The 25757-nt window shown below is 49.4% G+C and overlaps 1 protein-coding gene across 1 annotated transcript in view; it reads right to left on the bottom strand.

Annotated features, from left to right (window-relative positions):
* LOC104310167 (macrophage mannose receptor 1) overlaps positions 1-14475 on the bottom strand; it is a 57400-nt gene extending 42925 nt beyond the window's left edge. The window contains exons 1-5 of the mRNA XM_054171272.1: positions 14312-14475; positions 11008-11409; positions 7730-7903; positions 4459-4617; positions 1265-1378 (exon numbers count right to left, since the gene is read on the bottom strand). Coding sequence (XP_054027247.1) covers positions 1265-1378; positions 4459-4617; positions 7730-7903; positions 11008-11409; positions 14312-14369 — 907 coding nt within the window. The 5' untranslated portion in view covers positions 14370-14475. The remainder of the gene's footprint in view (positions 1-1264; positions 1379-4458; positions 4618-7729; positions 7904-11007; positions 11410-14311) is intronic.
* Positions 14476-25757: the final 11282 nt, after the last annotated feature.

The raw sequence follows: 25757 nt of genomic DNA, 5'->3' as shown, positions 1-25757 counted from the left end.
CAGGCTGGGCAGGGACTGGCTGGAGAGCAGCCCTGAAGAAAAGGCCTTGGTGGGGCTGGGGGAGGAGAAGCTCAACAGGAGCCAGCAGTGAGACCTTGCAGCCCAGAGAGCCAAGCAGAGCCTGGGCTGCAGCAAGAGAAGTGTGGCCAGCAGGGCCAGGGAGGGGATTCTGCCCCTCTGCTCCACTCTGCTGAGACCACAGCTGCAGCTCTGGGGCCAGTGCTGGAGCCTCTGTGCCAGGAAGGCTCTAGAGGGGCTGGAAGGTGTCCAGAGAAGGGCCAGGAGGAGGAGCAGAGGGCTGGAGCTGCTCTGCACTGGAGACAGCCTGAGAGAGCTGGGGTTGTGCAGGCTGGAGAGGAGAAGGCTTCCAGGAGACCTAATTGTGGCCTTGCAGTATTTGAAGGGGGCTCCAAGAAAGCTGGGGAAGGACTTGAGGTCCCTTCCAAGCCTGAAAACTCCATGACTTTAAGAACTGGAAGCCCATCTATTCTGGGGAAACACAGCATCGCTTTAAAGCTAAAATATTTTTGTAATATAGAAAGGTTTTTGCCTGCTATTGCTGTAGAAATGAACATGGATGAGCTTTTTCTGAAGTTCATAGAATTAATAGGGTTGGAAAAGACCTCAAAAATCATCAAGTCCAACCTATCACCCAACACCTCCTGACAACCAAACCGTGGCTCCAAGTGCCACATCCAATCCCCTCTTGAACACCTCCAGGGATGGGGACTCCACCACCTCCCTGGGCAGCACATCCCAGTGGCCAATCTCTCTTGCTGGGGAGAACTTTCTCCTCACCTCCAGCCTAAACCTCCGCTGGCACAGCTTGAGACTGTGTCCTCTTGTTCTGGTGCTGGCTGCCTGGGAGAAGAGACCAACCCCCACCTGGCTACAACCTCCCTTCAGGGAGTTGGAGAGAGCAAGAAGGTCTCCCCTGAGCCTCCTCTTCTCCAGGCTAAGCAACCCCAGCTCCCTCAGCCTCTCCTCACAGGGCTGTGCTCCAGACCCCTCCCCAGCTTTGTTGCCCTTCTCTGGACACCTTCAAGTGTCTCGATGTCCTTCCTAAACTGAGTAGTCCAGAACTGGACACAGGACTCAGTTCTGGGCCCCTCAATTTAAGAAGGATATTAAGATATAAGGATATTTAAGAAGTGAAAGCAAAGCAAAGTTGAAATACAGAGCTGCTGGCAAGCCTGGCTGACTGCAGCAGTTAAAGGAGTGTTTGAGGGCTGCATACTCAATGCAGCCTCAGAGTCACAGCTACCTGGAGCCCAGTTCAAGTACCGCAGAGGGCTGCCTCCAATCCACTCCCAGCCACTCCTCAAGTCTAGCCTGTTGAGCCCCATCCACAGGGCAGAGTCTGTGTCTTCTGTCAGCTCTGATCGACCAAAAGAAGAGAAATTAATCCAGAAATCATTTGTTTTCTTTCTCATTAGCAGTAGCCTCCAAGCATGTCTCCAGGAGGCTTGCAGTGCTCAGCTACCAACAGCAGATGCCTTTAGAAGTCGAGATACACAGGGATGCAGAATCATTGGCTTGTTTTGGGTGGAGGACCTTGAAGGTCATCAAGTCCAAGCATTAGCCATGGCCCTCAGCACCACACATGAGGTACAGGACATACACCCTTTGGTTCCTCCTTGAATAGAACTTTAACAAGGTCATATTCACATAATCTGCTGTTAAAGATCTTTGAACTATTATTAAACACATTTAATCTACTATTAAACACATGGAAACTGCTATTACACTGCTACTAAACACATGGAAACTGCTATTACACTGCTACTAAACACATGGAAACTGCTATTACACTGCTATTAAACACATGTAAACTGCTATTACACTACTATTAAACACATGTAAACTGCTATTACACTGCTATTAAACACATGTAAACTGCTATTAAACATATTTCAGCTACTATTACACATATTTAAAGTACTATTAAACTACTATTAAATACATTTAAAGCACTATTAAAGTACTACTCAAACTAGTGTTAAACACATTTAAAGTACTATCAACCTGCTATTTAAACTACTATTAAACTACTATGAAACACATTTAAAGCACTATTAAACTACTATTCAAAGTAGTAGTAAACACTTTTAAACTACTATCAACCTATTAATCAAACTACTATTAAATTTAAACTACTGTTAGACATTTTAATGGCTATTAAACGAGTATTCAACTATCAAACTACTATTAAACTACTATTAAACATATTTAAAGTACTATTAAACTACTATTCAAAGTAGTAGTAAACACATTTAAACTACTATCAACCTACTATTCAAACTACTATTAAACAAATTTAAACTACTGTTAGACACATTTTAGTGGCTATTAAACTACTATTCAACTACTACTATTCAACTACTATTACACTGCTGTTAAACACATTTAAACTGCTATTAAGCTACTATTTAAACTACTATTAAACTGCTATCCAAACTAGTAGTAAATACATTTAAACTACTATCAACCTACTATTCAAACTACTATCAACCTACTAATCAACTACTATTAAAGATTTTTAAACTGCTATTAACCACATTTGAACTACTATTAACCTACTATTTAAATTACTATTAACCCCATTTAAACTACAATTAACCACATTTAAACTATAATTAACCTACTATTAAACACTTTTAAACTACTATTAAACACATTAAAACTATTCCACTACTGTTTGAACTACTATTCAAACTACTATTATACTACTATTTAAACTACTACTAAACACATTTAAACTACAATTAACCTACTATTCAAACTAGTATTAAATACACTTAAACTATTAAACTACTATTAAACTACTCTTAAAACTGCTATTAAATACATTTAAGCTATTAAACTACTACTTAAACTATACTTCAGACTACTATTAAGCACATTTTTACTACTATTATACTAGCCTGATCTAGTGTGGGGTGTCCCTGCCCATGACAGGGGGCTTGGAACTAGATGATCCTTGTGGTCCCTTCCAACCCTGCCTGATACTATGATACTATTTAAACTAGGAAAAAACAAAAGGAAAGAAAAAGAATAAAAGGAAAAGAAGGGAAAACTGTTTAAAATGAAAATTAGGGGGGAAAGAGTAAAAGGCAAAGAAGGGAAAGCCATTTAAAAGGAAAATAGGGGGAAAGAATAATAAAAGGGAAAAAAGGAAAAAAGAAAAAACGGGGAAGAAAAATTTGAAAAAAATAATAATAAAGGAAAAAGGAAAAAGAAAAAAAAAGGAAAACAAAAGAAAAAAGAAAAAAAAAAAAGGAAAAACAAAAAAGGAAAATTAAGAAAAAAGAAAGAAGAAAATAGAAAAAAAAGAAAAAATGAAAAAAATAAAAAAGAAAAAAGAAAAAGGAAAAAGGAAAAAGGAAAAAGGAAAAAGGAAAAAGGAAAAAGGAAAAAGTAAAAAGGAAAAAGGAAAAAGGAAAAAGGAAAAAGGAAAAAGGAAAAAAGGAAAAAAGGAAAAAGGAAAAAGGAAAAAGAAAAAAGGAAAAAGAAAAAAAGGAAAAAGGAAAAAGGAAAAAGGAAAAAGGAAAAAGGAAAAAGAAGAAAGGAAAAAGAAGAAAGGAAAAAGAAGAAAGGAAAAAGAAGAAAGGAAAAAGAAGAAAGGAAAAAGAAGAAAGGAAAAAGAAAAAAGGAAAAAGGAAAAAAGGAAAAAGAAGAAAGGAAAAAGAAGAAAGGAAAAAGAAGAAAGGAAAAAGAAGAAAGGAAAAAGTAAAAAGTTAAAAAAAAAGAGAAAAAGAAAAAGAAAAAAGAAAAGAAAGAAAAGAAAAAAAGAAAAGAAAAAGAATAAAAAGTAAAAATGAGGAAATGAAAAACAAAAACAAGTAAAAAAGGGAAAATTAAATAAAAATAATAAAAGGAAAAGAAGGGGGGAGGAAAAAAGGGGGGAAAGAAAAAGGGAAACACAATGGGGGAAAGAAAAAAAAAGAAAAAAAAGGGTAAAAAAATCAAAGGGGAAAAAAAGGAAGCAAGGGGGGAAAAAGAGAGAAAGTGTCCTATAAAATCACATTCTTCACTAGGAAGTGAAATTGTTCCACTCCTGGGATGCTGCAGTACTTTGAATTCTGTTCAACTCAGGCAGTGATTTTGGTATCAACTTGCAAATACTAAAAGGCTTTCTTTCCTCACTCATGCATCTACACATTAAATCATAGAATCACAGACTCAACCAGGCTGGAAAAGACCTCACAGCTCATCAAGTCCAACCTATTACCTAACACCTCCTGACAACTCAGCCATGGCTCCAAGTGCCACATCCAATCCCCTCTTGAACACCTCCAGGGATGGGGACTCCACCACTTCCCTGGGCAGCACATTCCAATGCCCAATCTCTCTTGCTGGCAAGAACTTTCTCCTCACCTCCAGCCTAAATCAGCAAACCCATACCAATTAACCCAAACTGGCCACACTGAGCAGATGCTGGACTGAGCAGATCCTTACCTTTCAGGAGTATCTGTTCATGGATGTCTGTGACACTCAACAGTTCTGCACCTTGCTGCCTGCAGCTCTTCCTGGCTTGGTGCCACGTGAGAGCTGCTTCAGAGTTGATTTGGTAGTGGGTATTTGTTGCTGGATCTGTAGTCCAGGTGCTGTCTATGTCTGTGGAGAAGATGATTGTTTTAAGGGTGATAGTAACTCACTCATAAAAGGAATGAGTTGCAGGTTCTTACTATGCTTGGCATTCTCAGTAAGTGTCACCTGTGCCACTGAAATTATACAACCAGGATGGGGAAGGAGGAAGCAATGCCCTGCAAAGTGAGAGGCAGAGCTGGCAAATCTTGCCTTCCCTTCTGCAAGGAGACACAATTCAGGAGCTGCTGCAAGGGAAGCGATTGAAGATGTTCAGGAAACACATAAAAGGAAGACACTGAGGTGCTGGAGCAGGTCCTGAGAAGGGCAACCAAGCTGGGGAAGGGTCTGGGGAGCAGGGCTGGGGAGGTGTTTAGCATGGAGAAGAGGAGGCTCAGGGGAGACCTCATTGTGCTCTAGAACTCCCTGAAAAGAGGCTGAAGCTGGGTGGGGGTTGGTCTCTTCTCTCTGTAACAAGTGATAGGTGTGGTGGTTTGGCCCTGGCCTGAAGGCCATATGCCCACCAAAGCCACTCTATCACCCCTGCTCTTAAGTGAACAGGGGGAGAGGGGAAAAAATATAAGAGAAGCCAGGAATAGGATAGGAGCAATTTAATAACAGCAACAAGCAAGCAGCAACAGACAGCAGAGAAGCACAAAGCAGAGAGAGAGCTGTTGGTCTCTACTGCCCAGCAGCAGGATGATGGTGGGTCTCAGGCAGCAGGACTCTCTAAGCTTGGTGGTTACCTGGGAGGACAGATGCCATGGGTGAATTCCCCACTTCCTTCTTTCACTTCATTCTTATACCTGAGCTGACCTCATGTGGCGTGGAATACCTCTTTGGCCAGTCTGGGTCAGCTGGCTCAGCTGTGTCCCCTCCCAAGATCTTGCCCACCCCTCAATGTACTCTAGAGCAGTTGAAAGCACACAGCCTGGATACTCATTCAACAGTAGCCAAAACTCTGCTGTGATATCAACTACTGCTGCACAACACAGCACTGGAAAGATGCTGGGAGGAGAATTGACTCCAGCTCAGTCCAACCCAATACAATAGGACAAGAACAAATGGCCCCAGGTAGCACCAGGGGAGGTTTAGGTTGGAGGTTAGAAGAAACTTCTTCCCTGAAAGGGTTCTTAAAGCCTGGCACAGGTTGCCCAGGGAGGTGGTTGAATGCCCATCCCTGGAGGTGTTTCCAAGAGGCAGAGCTGTGGTGCTGGGGGCCATGGTTTAGCCCCAGCCTGGGTAGAGTCAGAGAATGGTTGGACTGGATGAGCTGAAAGGGCTTTTCCAGCCAAACTGATTCTGTGATTCCATGACTGCACAGAAAAACATGTTGCTTGGAGGCTTGTGCCAGGCACCCTGTGTGCTTCCCAGGCAGTATGAATAGGGCTTAAGAGCACCTAAATCAGTCACAGCCACACGAGAATCATGCAGGCTGAAATGCTGCTCTCATCATTAATCTTTCTACAGCACTTTGTGCCCACATCCATCACAACTGTGGTCCTCAGAGAAGGGTTGAACGACAGTGACAGCACACAGACTGCCTGGGAAACAGGGACAAGCTCAAAGTTCTCATGCAGCTGGCAACACCACCCCAGTCAGTAGTGCTTTGCTCTTCACTCACACCTGTCTCCACACAGAATCACAGGGCTTGGCAGGGACCTCCAGAGATCATCCAGTCCAACCCCCCTGCCAGAGCAGCATCACCCAGGGCAGGTCACAGAGAACACATCCAGGTAGGGTTGGAAAGTCCCCAGAGCAGGAGACTCCACAACCTCCCTGGGCAGCCTGCCCCAGACCTCCAGCACCCTCACACCAAAGAAGTTTCTCTTCATGTTGAGGTGGAACCACCTGGGTTCCAGCTTGTACCTCTTGTTCCTTGTCCTATCCCTGGGCACCAAACAAACAGAGCTTGGCCCCTTCACCCTGACCCCCACCCCTCAGCTATTGATAGACATTGATCAGATCCCTATCAGCCTTCTCTTCTTCAGACCAAACAGTCCCTGGGCTCTCAGCCTTTCTTCATAGCAGAGATGACCCAGCCCCTCCATCATCCTTCTCAGACCACTATGCAAAGCACTATTGGCTGGAGCAGAGAGCTGCAGGAGGTGGGGACTGCACGGGTCAGCAGGCTGAGAGGAGCTGTGCGTGGGCAGAGGCAGCTCAGCTGTGTGTGGGCAGGGGCAGCTCAGCTGTGCGTGGGCAGAGGCAGCTCAGCTGTGTGTGGGCAGGGGCAGCTCAGCTGTGCGTGGGCAGAGGCAGCTCAGCTGTGTGTGTGCAGGGGCAGCTCAGCTGTGCGTGGGCAGGGGCAGCTCACCTGTGCGTGGGCAGGGGCAGCTCAGCTGTGCGTGGGCAGGGGCAGCTCACCTGTGTGTGGGCAGGGGCAGCTCAGCTGTGTGTGGGCAGGGGCAGCTCAGCTGTGCTTGGGCAGAGGCAGCTCAGCTGTGCGTGGGCAGGGGCAGCTCAGCTGTGTGTGGGCAGGGGCAGCTCAGCTGTGCGTGGGCAGGGGCAGCTCACCTGTGTGTGGGCAGAGGCAGCTCAGCTGTGCGTGGGCAGGGGCAGATCAGCTGTGTGTGGGCAGGGGCAGCTCAGCTGTGCGTGGGCAGGGGCAGCTCACCTGTGTGTGGGCAGGGGAAGCTCAGCTGTGCGTGGGCAGGGGCAGCTCACCTGTGCGTGGGCAGAGGCAGCTCAGCTGTGCGTGGGCAGGGGCAGCTCAGCTGTGCGTGGGCAGGGGCAGCTCAGCTGTGTATGGGCAGAGGCAGCTCAGCTGTGCGTGGGCAGGGGCAGCTCAGCTGTGCGTGGGCAGAGGCAGCTCACCTGTGCTTGGGCAGGGGCAGCTCAGCTGTGTGTGGGCAGGGGCAGCTCACCTGTGCGTGGGCAGGGGCAGCTCAGCTGTGTGTGGGCAGGGGCAGCTCACCTGTGCGTGGGCAGGGGCAGCTCAGCTGTGCGTGGGCAGGGGCAGCTCACCTGTGTGTGGGTAGAGGCAGCTCAGCTGTGTGTGGGCAGGGGCAGCTCACCTGTGTGTGGGCAGAGGCAGCTCAGCTGTGTGTGGGCAGGGGCAGCTCAGCTGTGCGTGGGCAGGGGCAGCTCAGCTGTGCTTGGGCAGGGGCAGCTCAGCTGTGCGTGGGCAGGGGCAGCTCACCTGTGTGTGGGCAGAGGCCGTAGCGCTGGTGGCGGTCGTAGTCGGGGGTGGTGGCGCACCAGCGGCGGCCGGCCCCCGGGCCCCCAGCCGTGCACGTCGCCAGCCACCGCCCCTGGTACAGGAAGGGGAACACGCAGGGGGCCCCGAAAGCATTGCCCAGCAGCGTGAAGGTCTCTGAGAAGACAAAACGATTGCTGGGTGTGGAGGGGTGAAATTCACCCCCGCCCCCCAACATAACATTGCCAGGCCAGCTGAAAGCAAATGAATCACAGAATCACAGAGTGTTAGGGGTGGGAAGGAACCTCCAGAGATCACCCAGCCCAACCCCCTGCCAGAGCAGGAGCACCCAGGGCAGCTCACACGGGAACACACCCAGCTGGGTTCAGAATATCTCTGGAGAGGGAGACTCCACAACCATGCTGGGCAGCCTGTTCCAGGGCTCTGTCACCCTCAAAGGGAAAAAATTCCTCCTCTTGTTTCCATGGAGCTTCCTCTACCTCAGCTTCCACCACTGCCCCTTGTGCTGGCATTGGGCAGCACCCAGCAGAGCCTGGCTCCAGCTCTGGGAACTCACCAATTTATATTATGAGGGTAGGACCTTTCCTATGAGGGTGGTGGAGCACTGGAACAGGTTGCCCATGGATGTGGTTGAGGCCCCTTCCCTGGAGATATTCAAGGTCAGGCTTGATAGGGCTCAGAACAACCTAATCTAGATAGTGATGTCGCTGTTTACTGTGGGTGTTGGACTAGATGACCTCTAGGGGCCCCTTCCAACCCTTTGCATTCTGTGATTCTATAAACATGAATGCAGCTCTATTTACAAGCTTGTACCTGCTGTTCCTTGTCTTATTACTGACAAGAGCTTGGCCCCCTCCACTTGCCCCCCAGCCCTCAGCTATTGATAGACATTGATCAGATCCCTCTCAGCCTTCTCTTGTCCAGACTAAACAGCCCCAGGGCTCTCAGTCTCACAGCAGAGCTGTTTCAGTCCCTTCATCATCCTCACAGCTCTCTGTTGGACTCTCTCCAGCAGGTCTCTGTCTCTCTGGAACTGGGGAGCCCAGAGCTGGACACAGGATTGCAGCTGTGGTCTCAGCAGAGCAGAGCAGAGGGGCAGCAGAACCTCCCCAGCCCTGCTGGCCACACTTTTCCTGCTGCACTCCGTTTCCACATCTCAGCTGCTGAAAGTGTCTTAGAGCAGTTCTACTCTGGTGCGAAGCAGCACTGCATAGATGAGATCTGCAGCTGGATTTGTGCTCTGGTTATGGTGCTGCTACAAACGTGAATGAGGCTGCAGAGCTCTACCCTAACCTAGTGTTCTTTTAAACAATACAAAGGCTTCTATAAAATATGCAGGAGGAGGAATTAAAATGTTAAATGCAAAAGCAGGATCTCTTGGGCTAGAGAAGCCAGATCTGTTTTCATCCCAGGGACCATCTAAGAATCACTGAATGGCTCATGCTGGAAGGGACCTCAGAGACCATCTGCTCCAATATCCCTGCCATGGGTAGGGATGCATTCCACTAGATTTGGTTGCTCATCCAACCTGGCCTTAAACACCTCCAGAAGGAGGCATCCTCATCCACTGAAGGCAACCCATTCCAGAGTCTCACCACCCTTGTACTGAAGAACTTCCTCAGCTCCAGTCTAACCCTGCTCTCCTTCAGCTTCAAGCCATCCGTAGACACCCTCATGAAAAGTGCCTTTCCAGCCTTCCTGTGGGATCCCTTCAGGTATTGGATGGAAGCTCTGAAGTGCCCCAAGAGCCTTCTCTTCTCCAGGCTGAACAACTCCAGCTCCCTCAGCCTGTTCCCATAGCAGAGGGATCATAGCCCTTGAATCATTTGTGGCCCTCCTCTGGATTCACTCCAGCAGTGTTTCCCACACAGCGCAGCAGCTCCAGCGCTCAAGGCTCAGAGTTTCATACTCCAAACGTGCTGTGAGGGGAATTTCAGCACATTGATTCTGGAGGTAGGAAAGCCATTCCTGACACTCAGCCTCCAGCTGATCACAAAGGCACACTGCACAAAAGGCACACTGCCTACCCTGCCACTTACAGCCACTTCTTAGCCCGCCCATGGGGTGCTTCATTCTTCAGGATGGAATTTGATTTGCACCTTGCTGCAGAAAACCCTTCTCAGTGTTTATACTCTTAATTAGCAAAGGACTGGCACAGGATGGTGAGCAATAGTGACTTCAGAGAGTGTTTGCATACAGTATAAGAGCAATTATATAGCAGTTTATGATATATATTTAGAGACTGTAGAGTAGATTTCATATTTCTGTTAGTTGAAGTAGTAACCTCTAATACCTGTAGTAACCTCTAATACCTGTAGTAAAACTGTGTGCATGTTGTGCAATACATAAACACATTGATGAAAGGAGCTTTGGAGCCAGGTGGAGTTTGAGCTCTTCTCCCTAGTAATGAGTCCTAGGAAAAGAGGAAATGGCCTCAAGCTGCCCCAGGCAAGGCTTAGGTTGGATCTTAGAAGAAACATCTTCCCTGAAAGGGTTCTGAAGCACTGGCAGAGGCTGCCCAGGGAGGTGGTTGGATCTCCATCCCTGGAGGTGTTTCCAAGAGGCAGAGATCTGCTGCTGAGGGACATGGCTTAGCCCCAGTTTGAAAATCAAGAATCAAAGAATCATTTCAGTTGGAAAAGATCTTTAAGATCATTGAGTCCAACCATTCTCTACCTCTGGTGCTAAACCATGGCCCTTAGCAACGCAGCTATGTGACTTCAAACACCTCCAGGGATTCAACCACCTCCCTGGGCAGCCTGTGTCAGTGGTTGAGAACAACTTCAGGGAAGAAATTCCTTTTAACATCCAATCTTCAGGTGCAACCTGAAGCCATTTCCTCTCACTCTCTCACTTGCTAGTAGGGAGAAGAGATCAACACCCACCTCACCACCAGCTCCTTTCAGGCAGTTGTAGAAACTGAGGAGGGCTTCACTCAGCCTCCTCCTCTCCCACTCTTGGTAGAGTTAGATTATGGCTGAACTGGATGATCTTAAAGGTCTTTTCCAACCAAAATGCTTTTATGATATGTGTGTATTTATACATGTATGTATATAGGACTTGATGATCTTCGAGGTCTTTTCCAACCTTATTGATTCTATGATTCTATGATCGTAGAGACTTGGCCACAAACATGGCATTAAATCCAAGGATAACTCCCTCACTAATTTTCTAAAACTCTGAGGGTCACAGCAAGAATCAGAAGCAAGGATCCAAACAAAGAAATCAGTGCAAAGGATGACAGCATCAATTTTCTGTACCTTCATATCCCTGGGAACATAATCCACCCGTGGGCCCGTAGATCTTCCAGTTCTTCTTCACACTTAACCCCTCACTTAACAAAACTTGATCATGCTCTTCTCTGCCAGGCCCCAAAAACAAGTCTTCTCCTTGGATTGCCAGAAGGCTTTCATTCCTGCATTCCCACCACTGCAGCTCACTGCTTGGGCTACACGGGGCCAGGCTGGTCACAGCCTGGTCCTGCTTTGCTGGCACCCCTAGGCACAGGTTCAGCCACACGTTCATAAGCTGATGGTCAGTGATCCACCTGAATTGTTGTGCTTCGTTGTCCTGATGGCAAGTGGCAGTTCTGACTGCCCCAGTGACGGATGCCTGCAGGCAGAGCTTGTGGAATGTGTTGTATATTAAAAATGTTTCCCTGTCTGCAAACCAAAACACACAGAGGAAATGGTTAGTACAGAGCACAACCACAGTGCATGTGTGACAGGACTCTGCTTCCCAGGCATACATCCACAGACTCACAGATTCATAGATGCATAGATTCACACATCCATAGATTCATAGATACATAGATTCATAGATACATAGATTCACACATCCACAGACTCACAGATTCATTGATACATAGATTCATAGATACATAGATTCACACATCCACAGACTCACAGATTCATTGCTACATAGATTCATAGATCCACAGACTTACAGATTCATAGATACATAGATTCATACATCCATTGACTCACAGATTCATAGATACATAGATTCACACATCCATGGACTCATAGATTCATAGATACATAGATTCACACATCCATAGATTCATAGATACAGAGATTCACAGATCCATAGACTCACAGATTCATAGATACATAGATTCACACATCCATAGATTCATAGATACAGAGATTCATACATCCATAGATAAAGAGTCATAGATACATAGATTCACACATCCACAGACTCATAGATTCATAGATACAGAGATTCACACATCCATAGATTCATAGATACATAGATTCACACATCCATAGACTCACAGATTCATAGATACATAGATTCACACATCCACAGACTCACAGAGTCATAGATACACAGATTCACACATCCATGGATTCATAGATAAATAGATACATAGATTCACACATCCATAGATTCATAGATACAGAGATTCACAGATCCACAGACTCACAGATTCATAGATACATAGATTCACACATCCATAGATTCATAGATACATAGATTCATACATCCATAGATAAAGAGTCATAGATACATAGATTCACACATCCATAGATTCATAGATACATAGATTCATACATCCATAGATAAAGAGTCATAGATACATAGATTCACACATCCACAGACTCACAGATTCATAGATACATAGATTCACACATCCATGGATTCATAGATACATAGATTCATAGATACATAGATTCACACATCCATAGATTCATAGATACATAGATTCACACATCCATGGATTCATAGATACATAGATTCATAGATACATAGATTCACACATCCATAGATTCATAGATACATAGATTCACACATCCACAGACTCACAGAGTTATAGATACATAGATTCACACATCCATAGATTCATAGATACATAGATTCATAGATACATAGATTCATACATCCATAGACAAAGAGTCATAGATACATGGATTCACACATCCATAGATTCATAGATACATAGATTCACACATCCACAGACTCACAGAGTCATAGATACATAGATTCACACATCCATAGATTCATAGATTAACAGATTCTTCGATGCATAGAATAATGATTATTCTGGCCTGCTCCAATAACCATGGGGGATGTAAAAAAAATCCATCAGATACCCTCAGGGAACTGATCACAACGTTACTCAGAGCTCTCACAGCTGACAAAGCTAAAAGGATTTAGCCTTAAATATTCAGGTCTCCTGAAGCATTCTATGTCATAGAGTGATAGAATTGTTTGGGTTGGAAGGCACCTCCAAGGTCACTGAGTCCAACCATCAACCCAACATCACCATGGCCATTAAAACAGGTCCCTCTTATACTATCACCTGATATTAAGGAGAAGAGACCAACCCCCACCTCACTCCAACTGCCTTTTAGAGAGTTATAATGAGGCAGAAGGTCTCTTCCCTCAGCCTCCTTCTCCAGGCTGAACACCCCCAGCTCCCTCAGCTGCTCCTCATCAGCCCTGTGCTCCAGACCCCTCCCCAGCTTTGTTGCCCTTCTCTGGACACCTTCCAGCAGCTCAACATCTTTCCTAAACTGAGGGGCCCAGAACTGGACACAGGACTCAAGGTGTGGCCTAACCATTGCTGAGCACAGGGCACAATGACTTCCCTGCTCCTGCTGGCCACACTCTTCCTGATGCAGGCCAGGATGCCCTTGGCCTTCTTGGCCCCCTGGGCACACTGCTGTCAACCACTAGCCCCAGGTCCCTCTCAGCCACTCTGACCCCAGCCTGTAGCACTGCCTGGGGTTGCTGTGGCCAATGTGCAGAACCTGGCACTTGGATGTGTTCAATCTCCTGCCCTTGGACTCTGCCCATCTGCCCAGCCTGTCGAGGTCCCTCTGCAGAGCTCTCCTACCCTCTAACAGATCAACTCCTGCCCCCAGCTTGGTGTCATCAGCAAACTTACTGCTGATGGACTCAATGTCCTCATCCAGATCATCAATAAAGATATTGAAGAGGCTGGGGCCCAGCACTGCTCCCTGGGGCACACCACTGGTGCCTGGCTGCCAGCTGGCTGTGGCACCATTCACCACCACTCTCTGGGCTCAGCCTCCAGCCAGTTCCTAACCCATACCAATAATAATAAAATGAATAATACATCAATAATACTTATAATGATAATTGTAATAATAAATAAATAAATACATTTAAATCAGTTTCAATCTTTTTCTAAGTCCATTCTCCTGGGCTTATTAAAATTACAGTGCCCCTATATATTAATAAAGCCACTAAGAACTCCATCTTAGCTTCCTTCTTCTCTCTCAGTTGTTTTTCTCCTGTTAGATTCTGCCCCCTAGCCTCTTGCCTACTGCTATCAGTTTGTGACACCTATATGGGGAGTAAGAAACTGCAAGGAAGTTCCCCCCCCCAAACTACTAATGTACGTTTAGGCACTGCCACAGACTCACAAACCACCCAGAAATGTGACTCTGGGCAACCTGACCTGGTGAAAAGTGTCCCTGCTCATGGCAAGGACGTTGGAGTTAGATGATCCTTGAGGGCACTTCCAGCCCTGGTGATTCTGTGAATCACTTCTGCAGACACTTTGACAGGAGGCAAGAAGGAGGCACTCACCTGCCAGCTGCCAGGTGCTGTGGACAAGAGAAAGGACAAGCCAGAACCTGGAGTACATAGTTGTAAAAGAGGTTTTCTTCTCTGCCCTTCATCCAAAGCTGGGTGATGAGAGCTGCAGGTGGTGAAGTGCAGAGGAAGAGATGACAGCAAGCGCTGCTCCTCGGGGTTTGAAGGCCGGGGGGGTGGAGAGAAAGCTCTGAGTGCCAAATGAGGAAATGTTCTGTCACATGCCACAGACAAACCAAGACCACACAGCACAGATTTGGCTGTCAAAAAAAAAGGGAGGACTTCTCCCTGAGGGCAAACCATGCTGCCTTGGGACAGCAGCTGGCATGCAGACTGCCCAGAGAGGTGGCTGGGTCCTCACCCCTGGAGATACTCCAGGCCATGCTGGAGAGGGCTCTGGGCAACCTGATCTAGTGGAGGATGTCCCTGCTGAGTGCAGAGGGGTTGGGCTGGATGAGCTTTGGAGGTGCCTTCCAACCCAGAGCATTCTGTGATTCTCTGATTCTATATCTCAGTGCCTTCCTGCTGCCTCTCCCAAAGAGACTTGTAGGGAGCTCATGGTATCAAAGAAGCAGTGAAATCCCAGACAGAAATTCAGCCTCAGCTTTTCAATCTCCCACCTTAATTCCACAGTGAAAACATCCCATCAGGAGAACGTGCCAGACCCATCTGTGTGGATGGGTGCAATTTTAGAGGATTCCAGGGAAATTCACTGTGCAGAACACAGTTTCTTCCCTTCTAAGTCAGGTTGTCACTGACTCTGCACAAATGGAACTGGGATGCCAGCACACAAAGATGCCTGAAAATGGCTCCTCTTGACAACAATTTGCATTTTTCTTGGGCTGTGAGGTGCATTGCAACCTGGCTCCACAACAGAGTTCAGAGGGTTGTGATCAGAGGCACAGAGTCAGCACCCAAATTAACACCCAAAAAGACTGATGATGGTACAGAACTGGGGTGGAGGGGTGACAGCCTCCAGGCTGTGCTGCCATCCAGTGAGATCTGGACAGGATGAGAGCTGCCTGCAGGCAAACCTCAGGAAGGTCAATAAGGACAAGTGCAGAGTCCTGAATGTTGGGAGGCACCAGCACAGCTTAGGAGCCACCCTGCTGGAGAGCAGCTCCAGGAAGAGAGACCTTGGAGTGCTGCTGGGCAGCAAGTTCTGCATGGGACAGCAATGTGCCCTGGGGGCCAAGAGAGCCAATGGCATCCTGGGGTGCAGCAGGAAGTGTGGCCAGCAGGGCTGGGGAGGTTCTGCTGCCCCTCTGCTCTGCCCTGCTGAGACCACAGCTGCAATCCTGTGTCCAGCTCTGGGCTCCCCAGTTCCAGAGAGACAGAGACCTGCTGGGGAGAGTCCAAGGGAGAGCCAGGAGGATGCTTAGGGGACTTGAGCATCTCCCCTGGGAAGAGAGACTGAGAGCCCTGGGGCTGGAGAGGAGAAGGCTGAGAGGGATCTGATCAATGTCTATCAATACCTGAGGGCTGGGGGGCAAGGGGAGGGGGCCAAGCTCTTTTGGGCGGTGCACAGTGATAAGCCAAGGAGCAATGGAGACAAACTTGAACAGGGAAGGTTTCAGCTCAAGATGAGGAGAAACTTCTTTGGTGTGAGGCTGCTGGAGGCCTGGAGCAGGCTGCCCAGGGAGGTTGTGGAGTCTCCTGCCCTGGAGGCCTTCAAAACCCACCTGGATGCACTCCTGTGTGGACTTCCCTAGGTGGTGCTGCTCTGGCAGGGGGGGGTTGGACTGGATGATCCCTGCAGGTCCCTTCCAGCCTCTCAAGCACTGTGATCCTGTGTGATACTTTAGCTCAGCAGATTTTTTTACCATGCAAATGTTTTGTTCTGTTTAGAGAAGCTGCTCAGTGTGTGTGGGTGTGGGTGTGTAAATAGCAAGGTAATGCAAAAAAAGAGAGTTAGGTCCCTGACAAAGTCCCCAGGATTAAAATAAAAAGGAGAACCTGGCTTGTGAAATGAGAAATGCCAAGGAAATGCCTGCACAGATGGTGGGAAGTCAGCTGTTGCTCAGTTCATTTTGTCTTTCAGAGTACCCTGGCATGCAGCAAGCACACTCACACTCACAAAGCAAAAGCTTCTATTTGCTTTTTCCCCTCTGGGAAAGACATTTCTAGAACGACTTTGGTTCTCTCCAAACACACAATAAATGCTTCTTAATCAGCTGCCCATGGCCTTGCCTGAAGGAGCAGAAGTTTTGTTTGGCCTGAGCTATTTTGTCTTGGACTGAGCAGACTTCCTTCCAGCAAGTGGCCTGATCATAGAAGAGCTGACTCCAGGTTTGATTCTGGAGCTCCTACAGCATGAGGGCAAGAGGAGCCCCCAGCACAAGAGGGACACAGACCTGCTGGAGAAAGGGCAAGCAAGAACCTGGAGAACATAGTTGGGCTGTCTAGTCATGAGGTCTGTGGTGACAGGTTGGACTTGATGATCTTTGAGGTCTCTTCCAACCATGGTGGTACTGTGAGGCTGTGATACTGTGACTTGCTGGAAGGTGTCCAGAGCAGGGCCAGGAGTCCAGAGCAGGGCCAGGAGGATGAGTAGAGGGCTGGAGCTGCTCTGCTATGCAGACAGACAGAGAGAGTTGGGGTTGTGCAGGCTGGAGAGGAGAAGGCTCCCAGGAGACCTAATTGTGGTCTTCTGTAGTGGTTTGAGCCTTAACTCACTTCAAGAGCTCAGATGGTAGCAAACCAAGAGTTCCTCCCCTGCTTCCCCCCTCTTCTTTTCCCTGGTAAGGAAAAAGGGAGAGAAAGGAAAAAAAGGGGTAGGGGAAAAGAGGAGGAGGTAAATCTACCAAAAAAATAACCTGGAGTGGGTTTGGAAGTCAGAGAGGTGAATCTTTTAACAAATGAGATACACAGCAGTACCAGGGAGGGGTTACAGGGGTAAGGAATAAGCCTGGATGGCCTTAACCTGGATGTGTGGATCTCAGTCCCTTAGAGAAGTGTGGATGCAGCAGGGAGAGGCCAGGCCTGGCCACGAGGCAGAGCCAGGAGCCTGGCTGCAGCTGCTGTCCTCTCGAGCAGGAGGGGCAGAAGAAAGAGGGCAAATGGCAGCAGTGTTCTCCTGTTTAAAGGTTTGCTGGAGAGTGCAATAGACCACCCAGGGGACCCCTCCTGCTGGGAGGGGGAAACCAAGTCCCTCTCTGTTCACCTGGATCATGTTCCTTGTGACCCCAGGGGAGGCAGGGCTCTGGCAGCCCTCCCCTAGGAAGGGGTTAACCCAGCACACCTTCCAGGATCTGAAGGGGGCTACAAGAAAGTTGGGGAGGGACTTCTGAGCTTGTCAGGGAGGGATAGGACTGGGGGGGATGGAGCAAAACTAGAAGTGGGGAGATTGAGATTGGATGTGAGGAAGAAGTTGTCCCCCATGAGGGTGGTGAGAGCCTGGCACAGGCTGCCCAGGGAGGTGGTGGAAGCCTCCTGCCTGGAGGTGTTTGCAGCCAGGCTGGATGTGGCTGTGAGCAACCTGCTGCAGTGTGAGGTGTCCCTGGCCATGGCAGGGGGTTGGAACTGGCTGAGCCTTGAGGTCCCTTCCAGCCCTGACACTGTGATTCTGAGTTGTGCTTTCTTCTCAGTTGGACATTGTGCAATAGCAATGGAACAACAAAGGAGTGGTCCCTTTTCTTCCCCTTCTTCTGCTCCTTCCAGCCACACCAGAGGCAGCTGCAGCCTGCAGGAGAGCAATCAGTGGCTTGTGAAGAAAAGGCAAGCAGCTGACAGGAATCCCCTCAGCCAGGTTGCAGCCCAGTCTCAGGAATAAAAATCTGAGCATTTTTTGTGGTTTGGTGCTCCAAGCACACAGAATCACAGAGTGTTAGGGGCTGGAAGGGACCTCTGGAGATCATCCACTCCAAGCCCCCTGCCAGAGCAGGAGCACCCAGGGCAGGGCACACAGGAACACATCCAGGCAGGCTTTGAATACCTCCAGAGAAGGAGACTCCACAACCCCCCTGGGCAGCCTGCTCCAGGGCTCCAGCACTCTCATAGTGACAGAATTCTTCCTCCTGTTTCCATGGCACTTCCTCTGCCTCAGCTTCCACCACTGCCCCTGGTGCTGGCATTGGGCAGCACCCAGCAGAGCCTGGCTCCAGCCTCTGGGCACTCCCCCTGCACATCTTGAGCAACAGCAAGGAGCTCACCCTCAGGCTCCTCCTCTCCAAGCCTAAGAGCCCTCAGCTCCCTCAGGCTCTCCTCATGAGGAAGATCTTCCACTGCCTGCAGCAGCTCTGTGCCTCTGTGCTGGACTCTCTCAAGCAGTTCCCTGAGGTCCTTCTTGAGCTGAGGAGCCCAGAACTGGACACAAGATTCCAGCTGTGGCCTGAGCAGGGCAGAGCACAGCAGGAGGAGAACCTCTCTCGACCTACTACACCTTGGGCTCTTGCACCTTCCCTTGTGTGGCTATTACTGGGAATTAAGGAGTGCTGTGCTGGTTCCTGGAAAGGGATGGCTGCTCAAGGCTCTCAGAGTGTCTGAGGCCAGGCTCTGAGGAAAAGCAAGGCCAGAAGAGTAAATCTCACTATGTCACCTGGAGCTGAGGGCTCCTAACCCCTGTGAGCCACCAGACACTCACCTGTGCTAGTGCCAGGCAGGGGTGGCACAGCCTTCCTCATGGCATCACACAATCACAGAACTGTTTCTCTTGGGAAAAGCCTTTCAGCTCACCCAGTCCAACCAGTCTCTAACTCTGCCAAGGCTGGGGCTTAGCCATGCCCCTCAGCACACATCTCTGCCAAGTGGGCAGACTTTGGCCTCTTTCAGAGACTGGGGGACACGGTCCCTTGGGAGGCAGCAGCGAGGGGCCAAGGACTCCAGAAACGCTGCACATAGCCCAGAGGGAAGTCCTAAAGGCACAGGAACAGGCTGGCCACATGTGCCCAAGGCTGAGCCAGGGGGGAAGGGGCTTCCACCTGAGAGACAGCACCTGAGGGGTCATGGCACAGACACAGCCATTGCCTAGCCCTGCCTGATGACCCAGGAGCCTTTGAACATCAATATGTCCAGCAGGAGCAGGGAAGTCACTCTGCCCTGTGCTCAGCACTGAAGCTGAGCCACACCTTGAGTCCTGTGTCCAGTTCTGGGCTCCTCAGTTTAAGAAGGACATTGAGACACTTGAATGTGTCCAGAGAAGGGCAATGAAGCTGGGGAGGGGTCTGGAGCACAGCCCTGCGAGGAGAGGCTGAGGGAGCTGGGGTTGCTTAGCCTGCAGAAGAGGAGGCTCAGGGGAGACCTCATTGCTCTCTCCAACTCCCTGAAGGGAGGTTGTAGCCAGGTGGGGGTTGGCCTCTTCTCCCAGGCACCCAGCACCAGAACAAGAGGACACAGTCTCAAGCTGTGCCAGGGGAGGTTTAGGCTGGAGGTGAGGAGAAAGTTCTTGCCCATTGGGATGTGCTGCCCAGGGAGGTGGTGGAGTCCCCATCCCTGGAGGTGTTCAGGAGGGGATTGGATGTGGCACTTGGAGCCATGGTTTAGTTGTCAGGAGGTGTTGGGTGGCAGGTTGGACTGGATGATCTCTGAGGTCTTTTCCAACCTTACTGATTCTATGATGCTATGATTTTGGCACAGCAGAGCAGTGTCTGCTCCATGCCTCTTGACTTAGAGATGTCCTCATCACCCTTGTGTACTACCCTCTAGCTGCTTCTCGTTAGCTGAGCCTCAGTAATCACTGGAAATAATCAACCTGCATCTTTGGGCTATTGTTTCAATGATGGATTCTGTAAGGAAAAGAAAGAACTGGTCCAGCCTTACTTCCTGGACAAGATGATATGGTTATAATAATAACTGGGGAAATGCCTGCTCTTTGTATTATCTCTCTGATGAGTCATTGTTTGCTTCCTCTGCGTTATCACTATTTCCTTCCTTAGAGAAAAACACTAATTATAAGATAGCCCTTTCCAGAAAGAAGCCCTTCAAAGTATTTCCCATGGGCTAACACTTCAAGGAGCATCTGGATGATGCTCCTGGTCATATGGCTTAGGCCTGTGAGAAGCAGTGAGTTGCTCCATTCCAGCTGAGGATATTCTATATTCCATTTATCCTGGGGACGAGGAGGCTCAGGGGAGATCTTGTTGCTCTCTACAACTACCTGAAGGGAGGTTGTAGCCACGTGGGGGTTGGTCTCTTCTCCTAGGCAGCCAGCACCAGAACAGGAGGACACAGCCTCAAGCTGTGCCAGGGGAGGTTTAGGCTGGGGGTGAGGAGAAAGTTCTTCTCAGAGAGAGTAATTGGCCATTGGGATGTGCTGCCCAGGGAGGTGGTGGAGTCACTGTCCCTGGAGGTGTTCAGGAAAGGCTTGGATGTGGCACTTGGAGCCATGGTTTAGTTGTCAGGAGGCATTGGGTATTAAGTAATAGGTTGGACTTCATGATCTCTGAGGTCTTTTCCAGCCTTATTGATTCTCTGATTCTATGAACATTGTGGCCTTCCAGGATCTGCAGGGGGCTTCAAGAAATCTGGGGAGGGACTTTCGAGGGTGTCAGGCAGTGATAGGACTGGGGGGGATGGATCCAAGCTGGACGAGGGGAGATTTAGGTCAGACATTAGGAAGAAGTTGTTCCCCATGAGGGTGGTGAGAGCCTGGCACAGGCTGCCCAGGGAGGTGGTGGAAACCTCCTGCCTGGAGGTGTTTGCAGCCAGGCTGGAGGTGGCTGTGAGCAACCTGCTGCAGTGTAAGGTGTCCCTGCCCATAGCAGGGGGGTTGGGACTGGCTGAGCCTTGAGGTCCCTTCCAACCCTGACAACTCTATGACAGTTCTGTAAGAGGCTGATGGTCCTGGCTGGGGTCTGTGGCTGGGATGCCTTTTGCAGAACACCTTTTGTTTAGCTGGTTTGTGCTGGCAGTGCAAACCACATATGCCACGGGAAACTGTGGCCAGGGCTCCAGCTCTGCTTTAGCCCAGCCACCAGTCAGGAGCATGCAGCCAGAGCATCCTCCCTCTTCCTCTTCTCTCTTCCCTCTTCTCCTCTCTTCTCTCTTCTCCTCTCTTCTCTCTTCTCCTCTCTTCTCTCTTTGCTCTGTTCTCTTTTCTCTCTCTGCTCTCTTCTCTCTTCTCTCTTCTCTCTCCTTTCTCCTCTCTCCTCTCTCTGACTCACCTACCTCTGGCTGCATGGACCCAAGGGAGCATCCTCACCTTGAACAAGCCAGGCACCACAGGTAGAGAACTTGGAACTTAAGGTTCAACTCTTGTTACCCACTTCTGGTATTCCACAAACACCTTGACTGTTACAAGCAAGGCATAATCTGCAGCCACTGCTAGCACCTTGCAACCATCTTTAAAGAGGACTTCAGCAGACCTGAGCACAAACTGCTGAAGGCATCTGGTGCTCTGTGGTGAGTTCTGCCTCCTCAGGGAAGAGGAAAGATCCAAGCTAGAGGAGGGGAGATTTAGATTAGATGTTAGGAATAAGTAAGACACTGGAACAGGCTGCCCAGGGAGGTGGTGGGATGATCTGCATCTCCTGGTAGAGAGCTGGTAAGCCCTGGTCAAGACTTCAAGGCTCAGCCTGTTCCTACTGAAGGCCTGATTCTCTGCAGCCAGTGTCACACTGTTTTCAGCTAACATTTACCTCTAAGCATTCAAGTAGCATCATCCATCAAAGGGCACTGCTGTGGATGCTCTTCACAGCACTGCATGCAGAGGGTGCTCTCTGTTCACCTGACTTCTCATAGTGATGAAGCTGATGTGCATCTGCAGTAAGTTTAGGCTCCTGCTCACACCTTCTCACTCTTTTTCTTTTCTAGCAATCTATTCTTTTCTAGCAATCTGTTCTGGAAAGCCTCAGTGCTCTGTTGTTGTTCCTTGGTATGAGGCAGTTCCACTGCATTCATCAGCTTGTTTCTGCAAACCCAGCCATTCACTGTTCAAGGTAAGCTCTTCATTGCAGCTGTGTTTTCCCAGGCAATGCATCAGGAGGCATGCAAACAGCAGAAGATGACTCAATATTGACAAGATCACTCCCTAGACAGAGTCACAGAATCATTCAGGTTGGAAAGGACACTCAGAGTCACCAAGTCCAACTACTGACCCTGCTCTACAAGGGTGATCCCTAAACCATAGCCCCAAGCACCACATCCAAACCACCTTCAAACACAGCCAGGCTTGGGGACTCCACCACCTCCCTGGGCAGCCTCTGCCAATCTCTGACCACTCTGGCTGGGAACAAATGTTTCCTACTGCCCAGTCTAACCCTGCCCTGCTGCAGCTTGAGGCCATTCCCTCTTGTTCTGTCACTGATTACCTGGGAGAAGAGACCAGCACCAAGCTCTCCACAACCTCCTTTCAGGGAGCTGTAGACAGCCAGGAGGTCTCCCCTCAGCCTCCTCTCTTTCACACTAACCATCCCCAGCTCCTTCAGTCACTCCTCACAAGATTTCTTCTCCAGGCCCTTCCCAGCTTCCTTGCCCTCCTCTGCCCTGGCTCCAGCACCTCCACATCTCTCTGGCATTGAGCTGCCCAACCCTGGACACAATACTCCAGCTGTGGCCTGCCCAGAGCTGAGTCCCAGGGGACAATCCCCTCCCTGCTGCTGCTGGACACAGCATTGCTGATCCCAGCCAGGAGGCCTTTGGCTTTCTTGGCCCCTGGGCACACTGCTGGCTCCTCTTCAGCTGCTTGTCAGTCAGAACCATGAACATCAATTAGTTCTGCACAAATCCTGCCCAACTTGGCCTAAAACAACAGGGCCCAAAGCCAAATGTGATGTTTGGGTTGCACCCAATTTTAATCTACTTTGTAGAGCTTCTCTCATCAAATGAAGCTGTAACACTTGGAGGCTGACTGGAGGACTTGGGGAGATTTACAGTACACAATATTTTCAGTCAACACTGATGAAAGTGAGACAGGGCTTGAGCAGATCAGAAAACAACAAAGAGTATGAGAAAAGGGGGAAAAAAGGGGGGGACCAGGCAGACTACCTTGAATTCCTGGCAAGGTGGAAGAAAAAATGGTACAAATTGTTAATCATGAAGTCATAGGAATCAGAATCAGTCCCTAAGAGAGGTAATTAATAGCATATGCTGAACTGGAAGGTGTACTGAGGAAAGGAGTAGAGCAAGAAGGCCACCAGCTTCCCCTGGCCTGGATCAGCAGTGGGCTGACCAGGAGGACCAGGGCACTGATTGTCCCTCTGTGCTGGGCACTGGTGAGATCACATCTTCGGCTCTGGGTTCAGTTTTGGGGTCTCTCACTACAAGGTGGACATTGAGGGCTGGAGCAGGTCCAGAGAAGGGCAACAAAGCTGGGTAAGGGCCTGGAGAACAGGGCTGGGGAGGAGCAGCTGAGGGAGCTGGGGGTGTTTAGTCTGGAGAAGAGGAGCCTGAGGAAGACCTCATTGCTCTCTACAGCTCCCTGAAAGGAGGTAGGAGCCAGGTGGGAGTTGGTCTCTTCTCCCTAGTAACAAGTGACAGGACCAGAGGAAATGGCCTCACGTTGCCCCAGAGGAGGTTTAAGTTGGAGATTCAAGGGAATTTCTTCCCTGAAAGGGCTCTCAAAGCCTGGCACAGGCTGCCCAGGGAGGTGGTTGAATGCCCATCCCGGGAGGTGCTTCCCAGAGGCAGAGCTGTGGTGCTGAGGGCCATGGGTTAGCACCGGCCTGGGCAGAGGTAGACATAGGCTGGAGTGCATGAGTTTAGAGGTCTTTTCCTGCCAAAGACCTTGCCCACCCCTTAATGTACTCTTGGGGCAGGGAAATGTTGAAAGCACACAGCCTGGATACTCATTCAACAGTAGCCAAAACTCTGCTGTGATATCAACTACTGCTGCACAACACAGCACTGGAAAGATGCTGGGAGGAGAATTGACTCCAGCTCAGTCCAACCCAATACAATAGGACAAGAACAAATGGCCCCAAGTAGCACCAGGGGAGGTTTAGGTTGGAGGTTAGAAGAAACTTCTTCCCTGAAAGGGTTCTCAAAGCCTGGCACAGGCTGCCCAGGGAGGTGGTTGAATGCCCATCCCTGGAGGTGTTTCCAAGAGGCAGAGCTGTGGTGCTGGGGGCCATGGGGTAGCCTCAGCCTGGGTAGAGTTAGAGAATGGCTGCAGTGGATGAGTTTAAAGGTCTCTTCCAGCCAAAGCAATTCTGTGATTCCATGACCCCATGGCAGGGTTTTCTGGGAGGCTCTGGTGTGACTGCATGCTTACAGCTCAGGTAATGGCACGAGCTGTGCTTAGCAAGCTGTCAAACCCTTTCAAGCAAACTCAGTGCCCAGGGAGAGGCCCAGGTGCAGTTCCTGAGGGGGTTTCTAGGGTCTGCTTTAGCACTTCCAGCTTCCAGGGGCACATTCCCACGAAGCAGCTTGGACACAGCCACAGCCAGGCTGCTCTGGGGCAACCAAGAGCACAGCCTGGGGCCACTGCAGCCCAGCTGGCCTGAGGAGCTGACAGCATTGCTAAGGACTCTGACAGCAGTACAGAAGCTTTGCAGAGCTTGCCAAGGGATGCAGTGAAGTTATCCTCAATGTTGGGAACCTCCTCAGAGGTTCTGCCAGCAGCTGCTTAGTTTTAGCTGACACTTCCAGGGAGGACCTTTCCAGTTCCCTGTTTCGGGTATGTTTATAAATAAACGTACCATGCTAGTTCCAGGATGTGTAAGAGCCGAAGGTCTAAGGTCTGTAGATGCATCATGCCCTCTATTTCTGGAGCACTGCATCCAGCTCTGGAGCCCTCAATACAGGAAGGACATGGACAAGCTGGAGAGGGTCCAGAGGAGGCCATGAAAATGAGCAGGGGGTTGGAGCAGCTCTGCTATGAACACAGGCTGAGGGGGCTGGGGGTGTGCAGCCTGGAGAAGAGAAGGATCCAGGGAGACCTAAGAGCAGCCTGCCAGGAACTGAAGGGGGCTACAAAAAGGCTGCAGAGAGACTGTTTGCAAAGGCCTGCAGGGACAGGACCAGGGGCAATGGCTTCAAACTAGAGCAGAGCAGATTGAGATTGGATGTGAGGAACAAGTTCTGCACCAGGAGGGTGGTGGAACACTGGCACAGGTTGCCCAGGGAGGTGTTTGAGGCTCCATCCCTGGAGATATTCCAGGTGAGGCTGGACAGGGCTCTGGGCAACCTGATCTAGCTGGGGATGTCCCTGCTGAGTGCAGAGGGGTTGGACTGGATGAGCTTTGGAGCTCCCTTCCAACCCAGCCCGTTCTGTGACTCTGAAATCCTCACCAGTGTTGGAAATGTCAATAACAATTCTGAGTAATTTGTTCAGGTATGAATTGAGTTTAATTCTTCCCTTTTGCAGAACCCTAGGGGATTCCTACTGCATCATTGAAGCCACAAAGCATTTCTGCTCCCAGTCCCTCCCACACTCCTGCTGCAGCTCCTCTTGCAATGCTTGCATTACAGCTTTGGAGGTCCCTTCCTGCCCAGCCCATTCAGTGATTCTCTGATTCTGCCTTTAGCATTAGAAGAGAGAAACTCTGCTTGCACTTTTCTGAGA

This window comes from Dryobates pubescens, chromosome 21, assembly GCF_014839835.1.
Source record: "Dryobates pubescens isolate bDryPub1 chromosome 21, bDryPub1.pri, whole genome shotgun sequence".
Lineage (NCBI taxonomy): Eukaryota > Metazoa > Chordata > Aves > Piciformes > Picidae > Dryobates > Dryobates pubescens.
Note: the sequence above shows the minus strand (reverse complement) of the source record. Positions and strands in the feature narration are given on the sequence as shown.